General features: G+C 42.7%; 1 protein-coding gene across 1 annotated transcript; it reads right to left on the bottom strand.

Annotated features, from left to right (window-relative positions):
- Positions 1-1,318: 1,318 nt before the first annotated feature.
- On the bottom strand, positions 1,319-7,568 carry arsa (arylsulfatase A). The gene is made up of 8 exons (XM_071911489.2): positions 7,303-7,568; positions 6,245-6,485; positions 5,725-5,943; positions 4,820-4,989; positions 4,288-4,412; positions 3,497-3,624; positions 3,316-3,418; positions 1,319-3,217 (listed from the first exon to the last, which is right to left on the bottom strand). Exons 1-8 carry the CDS (start codon positions 7,521-7,523, stop codon positions 2,922-2,924), a joined length of 1,503 nt encoding a protein of 500 aa, XP_071767590.1. The 5' UTR covers positions 7,524-7,568; the 3' UTR covers positions 1,319-2,921.
- Positions 7,569-8,411: the final 843 nt, after the last annotated feature.

The raw sequence follows: 8,411 nt of genomic DNA, 5'->3' as shown, positions 1-8,411 counted from the left end.
GGATCTTCATTTCATTTCAACAGTATGCTAGGCATTTGACTGATTTCATTCATCTATTTATGTTTGTTTATTTCCATCATCTCGATGGATTGATTGCCTGTTTCTTTTATCTTTTTCTATGATATAAAACTAAGAGGCTGAACTCCTGTTAATTTAAGGGTTCCTCTTTTGAAACAGAAACAACAATATACCTACTACTGCTGTTTCACTTTTCAATGCATGGCTAGTAGGGTTAATGCACACAGACACACCAAGAAATACACACATCCAAGTGAATGGCAAGCAGCTCAACAATCTATAAGGGAATGGTGTAGAATTGATAAGTTGGCGGTTAGGGAACTGTAAATATGTATTTGTTCAATATTGACAAACTGCTAATTTGATTTCTACTGATAGTGACATTGGAGCAAAGTAGAGAGATACAGTGAACTGTCCTTGGTCTGACCCGTGTCGCGTACGAGACGTAGTGTGTTGTAAATACATGTATAGAAAGTAGAGACATACAGGCGCCTCATACAAACTATGTAAGAAACACTCACAGCTAATAACAAGAGACGAGGATGATGGAGGAGATCTTGTTCTCAGTTTTAATGTGGGTATAAATGTCTGCGACAGGAGTAGCTGAAGGTATGGGAGATTTTAGAAAAGTCGTGGTGGAATGTAAAAATAATGGTCACCACTGGTACGGTCCGTCATCTCACATCAACGACAATAAGACAAAGTTTTGCATTGGTTGAGAGTGGAAGTGGAAAAGTTTTTGAATCTCATCAGCCCCAGAGATATTCTATTCAGCCCGTCCAAGTATGGCTCCTCATGCTGAGCTGTGGACCTGTCAGCACCTCTGGACCATATGACTGCACCGTTTCCCTTTTGTCAGGTCCTCAAAGTCGCAGTGGCTGCTGAGCTTCACCACAGGGAGCTTTGATGAGAAATCAATCAACTGTTAAGGATTGCAAATCATAGATCACTGTATGCTTTGCTATGATCAGTGTGACTTTCAGGTCAAAGAAAGCAAAGGTCCTCTGAAAAGCCATATTATCACATCTCTGACTGTTCGACTCCTCTAGTTTTCACTGACGTCCTAGTCTCCATTTTCTTTTGACTTGGCAATTTCAATGAGGGAAAAAGGGATGACTGGATTAACATGACAAAAAGCAGCAGCCATGTGTCAGTAATGTCTTAGGGCAGTGTGCCTACTGTACAATGATAGTGTCCTACTAATAATACTTTGGTATCAAAAAGGAATCAAACCCATAAAGGGGAGGTGGTTTTGTAGTTGTGTAAAAGGCTTGGTTAGACTTTGATCTTATTTTTCAAGGATGATGCCTCAACAGGATAGGAGGGATGGCTACATGTTCCCACATGAATTTATTGCTTTCGGCCTGGTCATTTGCTTACATTATACAATAACCTCTTCCGGGGTTGTTTTAGCATACTATTGCCTATAGTATAACAGCTAACATGGGGGGAGGGGTAGATTGAATAACGATGCAGTCAATACAGCCAGTTGATGCCTGAAATGGCAGGCTTGGGCTTCCCTCCCCACCACCACCCCGTCGTTCTTTTAAGACCCAGTTTCACATCTTGCTCTGCCGCTTTCAATCACCAGTCCCAGAACGAACACCTCAGATTCTGCAGGATTTCAATGGTGAAGGTTAATTAACAGTTGATCTGGCGGGAGGGAGGTAGGGTGTTATCTACATGTGTATCGCTGTCAGTTAGATCATGTATATACAATAGCGAATCTAAAAGATAGTGCTGTGTCCTTTATGTTGAGTATGTTATTGAAATGAATATGTACATTAATTAAAAAGACAATTTTAAAAAAAGATCACAACCCGACAAAACCCCTGAAAGAAAAGAAAAAAATGTGTAAATTTTTGTGATCTGCAATAATTTTATTTGAGTGTCTTACATTTCCACACAAGCTGTTATCTCAGCATCTGTCACACAGGTGGCATTTTGAGTTCTTGCCAACTCCATAACACTCCACAGACAGGCTTCAGCAGCACATTTAGGGCACATTTGTGAGATGTGACATCATTAGTGTGTGACACACCCACCAGAGTACTGACCAATCTGCTGTTAGAGCTGAATAGTGACTGAGTCGGCTGCCATACGGAAACTATTCTTGCATCTTGCCAATTATAGTTATCGCCTTCGAGCTCCAACAGTGTGACCCATCTCTGATCTGTATCTATTTGCTTCTGATTATGTTTTTCTATCTTGTTACAGCCTAGTTAAAACCCTTCTTTCCACATAGCTACACAAGCCAACCTCTGAGGATGATCTAGTCCTGTATAGCCGCTGAGACATACATTAACAGTTAAACCAAACTTTTGACTTTATTACATAAACAAGATTCTTCACTGTATACCTAGAACAAATCAGTATGTGACAGAACAAACATATCCTATCTTGTATCTTTAAAAACAAGGACTTGTAAAATTCAAAGGAAAAACTAAGAAAAAATGACAAAAAAATCACTCTGCCTTGTCATGGGTTTGGTCTTATGAATAAAATATATGCTTGATGTCCAAAAACTGTATTTCTGTCTTTATTGTTTAGATCTGCTCTTTATTGTTTGTGTGTTGAAATGGGTTCTAAAAACACTTATAACAACATTTGTTCTCAATATTAACATTTAGAAAAAGACATTTCAAATCACATATCCTCCTCACTGAGGAAACAGTTAATTTGCAACATAGATTAATTTTCAGTATGAATATCAATTAATGCACAACTGCCCACACACAATTTGATCTAAGACATAGCCATGCATCATCAAACACTTTCAAAAACAGCAACAATATTTGTCACCACATTTTGTCCTTTCATTCTGTAATCTTTGCGCAAAATCAGTGCGGTGCCTCTTGCCTTTCCCACATCATTACCACCAGCAGTTGTGAGAATCTGCCTCATCAGCACTGGCAGCAGCTGGGCTTGGGGCTGCACTGAGGGGTGCAGCAAGGCTCCAGGTCACGGTCCGACCCTTTTCCTATCTGGCTCTCTCCGAACACCATGGAGGCTTCAAACTGGTCCTTCACTTTCAGGATCCTGTCCAGCAGGTCCTGGAGGTCGGGCCGGATCACCAGCGAGAGAGGGTATTTCTCAGAGGGATCGGCCTCCAGGTCGAAAATAAGCGGGGGGTCGTGCGGCTTGAGGACTGAGAATATATCACAGTCTTTGTCCGGGGTAGTCCCGCTGTGGGTAGCACCTGGTGCACAAATATGAAAAAGGAGGAGTCAAAACCACTTGACTTCTACGGCTGCGTGACTGACATTTGACATTTCAACAAACAGTGTGTGTGCGTACCGCGGGTGTAGAAGTGGGCCTTGTACTTCTCTAGCCTGAGAGCAAACAGGCCGTACATTTCACTGGGATCTGTGGGGTAGAACATCATCGCCTTCCTCTTACCCTACAAAACAAGAAATGAACATGAAAATAAATAAATGCAACTGTAATCTTTATTGAGTGTGAGGTATGATGCCTCTACCTGTCCATGGTTGACCAGGATCTCTGTCATATCCACCCCATCCAGCTGCACCTGGGGCAGTTTGGCTCCTGCCAGCCTTGCCATGGTGGGCAGGATATCTAGAGTGCTGGCCAGCTCATGGGTCACACCTAAAGAGATGCATGCAGCAACAATAGGCCCTTTTCACATTCTGTTTCTCAATGCTTCTGCGTTGAGAAACTGGTGCATTACAACTTCCTGCTGCCAGCTATGGCCTTCACTAAATTGCTCCACAACCTGCCCAAAATTTTTAATTTGTTAAATGATGTATCTAGTGCTAGCAACCATTACAATTTTGTTGTTTTTGTTGGATTGGTTTGTCAGTAAGTCGCAAAAAGAAACTTGCCACAGGAAGTTGTAATGCATCGGTTTAGCTGTTACCATGACAATGTGAAAAGGGCCTATTACAGAAGAGTGATGGCCAGTTGATAAATTGATGCACTACGACCTGTTTTTTGATAGTGACAAACAAATAACTTGGTTTCTAATAAGGTGTACTGTAGTTAACTGAGTTCTGGGCTCATATCATGCTACAAAGAAGGAATTCAGATTTAGGTTCTCTGATGGGGGTCACATCACAATTCGAAGTAAAAAGTTAAGAGGCAAACTACTCTCAGATCGTCTTTCTTAAAACACTGAATGCACACCAACTGTGGTCTGTGTTGAAAGCCCAGATTTACTGCAACAACAACACATTATTTTAGGTTTGGGAGCGTCAACTGATATATCCAGTCTAAGCACGTTGTAGATGAATGAGGTGGTCCTGTCCTGACCTGGCCTAATGGTCCCAGGCCAGAAGGCGATGGCCGGCTCTCTCATGCCCCCCTCATAGGTGGTGCCCTTCCCACACTTCAGAGGCCCAGAATTACCTCCACGGGACATACGCATCAGCTCAGGTCTAGGCATGGAGGAATAACAAGCCATTTGATAAAAGGGCAATAAATGCCATATAGCAATTATATTTATTGCCCTCTACTAATATGGGCCATAAATCCCATATTACTAGAGGGCAAAGCACAAAATACAGCTTGACCTTTGAATAGAAGATAAAAACAGATGCTGTATCACAACTAATGTGGAGGCAGATTAAAATGTCAACACATTTAAGAATTAAGATGTTAATTATGTAAACATGAATATATGTCTTTTCTGTAAAAACCACACACTCACGCACTAATATTGACTCATCTCAATCTATAGTTGCCATGTACAGATACACCTGTACATGACACCAATCAATGAAATGATGAAACTGACTAGAAAAGAAGGCACAGTCTATAAATTCAATCATATATAAAAACCGACCCATTATCAGAGGTGAAGAAAACAAGTGTGTTGTTGATCACTCCTGTCTGCTCCAGGGTGGCCAGCAGGTTTCCCACAGTGGTGTCGAACTCCAACAGAGCGTCTCCATAAGGCCCCCTCAGAGACCGCCCAGCCGCCCCGGGACCCGCATACTGGGGGTAGTGGGTGTGCTGGAGGGATTTAAATGTGCTTTAAGTATGTATTTTTACTGTCCCATAGCACAAAATTACCATATATCTGAAGGGGTTTGATAAGGTTCTTGATAAATTCCAATGACTCGCTTCGCCAGGTGCTGCGATTTCTCACTTTCAAATATTCTCTTTCCAGCCTGTACTCTCAGTTTTAGAAACAAACCGCCCTACCTTCGCACTTTCAGCTGCTCAAGATGGAGGACGGTGCTACGAGGGAACGAGTGTTGCAACACATTTAGTTTTCAAGCCAAAAACGCAAATGACAAAGCAGTATTATTTTGCATTGTGATATATTACCTCTTCACTACACATTTCTGTTGGATCTTTGCTCTCATTAGCTAGCTAACTTGTTCTACTGTGAAAATGTGACATTTATATTTCTGTCAATTACAGGCTGCTGTAAGCTGTGCCAGAGACTTGTTGATGTTGCTGAATGCCTGGGTTGCCGATAGATCGATAAAAGTTCCATAAAAGTCCACAAATAGGCTACATAATGCCCCTTTAAAACATCAGTTGACAGAGGGATTGAACGATTGGCCAAATACACCGCCATCTACAAAATATTTGACTGTCTGCTCTTTCCAAGAAATAGACTGACCAGCAGAGAGTTATGATCCCGCACTGATTAGACAGAAAAAGTGGGTGCAACTCAATATTAAGAAAGAGGTCCTATGTCCTAAGTGTGTGCCATCTCAGCCTGTTTCTGTTGCTTACATGGGAGGGATAGTAGAGGAAGAAGGGTTGTTTTTTCTTGGCTGACACGGTGATGAAATTGGTCGCAAAGTCGCTGTAAGCCCTCTCCAGATCCAGGAAGTTGACTGGTTGCTGCTTGATGACGTCATTGTGCATTAGGGGGACGGTTACACCGCCAACGTCGCAGAGCCCAAAACACTTCACATCTGGAGGGAAACAGGTCAGGTTCCGACAGGGGCCCTGCGAGGGAGGAAGGGACAGACAGATTCAAATATTAACTTCAGAGTAACTATTATGTGGGTGATAATTTCACACAAAAGTCAAAAACTAAATTAGAACCAACTGATGCATTCAAAACACTATCCATATTGCAAAAAGACATTACCTGAAGGCCATCATAATTTAAAAAGAATAAAATCCACTAAAAGTATCATTATTTTCAACCAAGGTCTTCAGCTCAGTCATCCTTTAACAAGTATCATCATTGTTTATTTTTTTTTCAATTGTCAGCATAGTAGGTGGAAAACGAAATTACACTGACCATGTCGTGGGAGTAGGGGATCCCTAGGTATTGGTCAAACCCCTGATTGGTTGGCAGGTACATCCCATTAGCCCCAAATCCTAGGTGCCACTTCCCCATAGCAGCAGTGGCATAGCCCATCGGCTTCAACACCTCGGCGATGGTGGTCTCATTGAGGGGAAGCCCCCCTATAGAGCCGGGGTACAACACTCCTGGGTAGATCCCCGAGCGGGTCTGGTAGCGCCCGGTCAGCAAAGACGCCCTGGAAGGCCACCATAACAACACAACACGGCAGTTCATTAAGTGAAGTAAACAGTGGTCATGTTCACAGGGACAGATAGCAAGACGTTCCTCACCATGTGTGTGTATACCATGTGTGTATAGAGGGTTAGGTTTTCATTTTATGGTTGAGAGAAACTGAACAGAGTTTGGAGGATTTGGCTGAAAAATCAATAATCTGCATGAACTCAAAAATTACTGAACAAGTATTCTTTGAATTCCACCATGGGGGTCTGCTAATTAAGGACAAAAAACAGCATGCAAAATGTGCAAAGTAGAGAATTAAAATTTTGCTCTCTACTTCTCTCTCTATCACTTTCTCGCTCTCTCTGTTTCTCCAGCACACACACACACACACACACACACACAAACACACACAGATCACTAGAATATCCCTATAGGGCTTAGTGTGTGTCTGTGGTAGTCAACTGTGAGTTTATAATAACCTTATCGTACTTTATGGTATTTTTTTTTATCTCCAATGGTATCACTATAGGCCTAACAGGGACATTGTACAGTATTCCTCCAAGATTTATTGTCAACACTTTAATGGTCGTTCCAGCGAATTAACCTGTGTGTTAACCTATGGAAAGGTATTGTAAGTGCACAATAATAGTGCACAATAGTATTACTTCCTAATACATAATGTACTTGCAACAGTGTAACAATCTGTTGATGCACAAACACTGGAATAAGGCCGTTGTAAAGAAAAGTGTTACCCATTTATTACAGGATTCTTCTCACACGGTTATAAATAGTAATTTTCAGCCAGACAGTGTAACTGCCGAGTGTAACGTTACCTGGACGGGCTGCAGACAGGACTGGTGCAGTAGAAGTCTGTGAAGCGGAGTCCTCCGGACGCCAGGCGGTCCAGGTTGGGAGTGAGTGAACTGGGGTGCCCATAACACCCCAAGTCGCCGAAACCCAAGTCGTCCGCGAAGAGGAGGACGAAATTCGGCGGAGAAGCTAAGCAGCTGCAAAAAAGGAAAAGGTTTACAAAGGCGAGGAGGGTATGATCCATTTTGCGTTGCCTTTCATTTGAGCTAGGACACGGAGTGAGCAGGCGTAGGCTACTTGACTGAAGAGGAGGAAGCAAAACAGAAAGTCACGTGCCCGCTCATGGAAGCTGTCGCCTATGGATGACGCCACGGACCGCTGGACAATGTAGTACCGCTGTTGCACTGCATTTTGTAGCTTAAACCGAGAGTCAAGCATCTTGCAGTAAAACTGTTAATAATAGCAATTTATATTTTAGCAAGCAATTCTCCTATAACGTGCACTTGTTTTGGTATGCTAGAAAAAGAGAGTTTATTAAGTGATTTATAAATCAGGCTTAACAAAGTGACATACAAAGTCTGTTATTGAGTAACAGTGAAGGCAGAGACTCAAAACTCAAGTTACAGCTGCCCAGTTGGACAGAGAAAACTTTAGACCAGATTTACAATAAGGACTCCATCCTCTAACACCTCAGTTTCTGTCAGTATGATATTTATGAGACAGTGTCCCGTCGGGAGACCGAGGCCTCTCCCATGTGGCATTAGAGAGGCCATCCAGAAAGTCCTGGTGCACGGTGCAAAAACAGCCCAAAACATGCCTCAATGCTGCTCTTTGTCTGCCTCTTTATGCCACAGCTGAAGCTGCTGGTCTGTGTGCCTGTGGCTGAGCTGCTGTCCTCTGTGGCGTCCTTGCACGGTCTCTGCCAGTGATTTGACCTGACACCCGGTCAATTATGTTAACAGGAGGAGAAATAGATCACTGGTGCAGTGCTGGAGGATCCACCGGTTCAAGCAGAAATGGACGTCACAGCTGATTTTGTAAAGTAAAGACTAGTCCAGTGCTGGGCCTATTTATTTATTTATTCTCAGTGCCACGCTTCGATGGGGTGGAAAGGAAAGGACAGGAAAGGAGG

Source organism: Centroberyx gerrardi, chromosome 4 (assembly GCF_048128805.1).
Source record: "Centroberyx gerrardi isolate f3 chromosome 4, fCenGer3.hap1.cur.20231027, whole genome shotgun sequence".
Taxonomy (NCBI): Eukaryota; Metazoa; Chordata; class Actinopteri; order Beryciformes; family Berycidae; genus Centroberyx; species Centroberyx gerrardi.
The sequence above is the reverse complement of the archived record's forward strand: the minus strand, read 5'-3'. Positions and strand labels throughout refer to the sequence as shown.

Excerpts from the sequence above, each read along its gene's own strand:
- arsa (XM_071911489.2), bottom strand. The coding sequence starts at position 7,523 with ATGGATCATACCCTCCTCGCCTTTGTAAACCTTTTCCTTTTTTGCAGC. Across the intron at positions 3,419-3,496 it reads TCCTGGTCAACCATGGACAG|GGTAAGAGGAAGGCGATGAT; the intron begins GTAGAGGCATCA and ends CTTGTTTTGTAG. Across the intron at positions 3,218-3,315 it reads GGCCCACTTCTACACCCGCG|GTGCTACCCACAGCGGGACT; the intron begins GTACGCACACAC and ends TTTGTGCACCAG.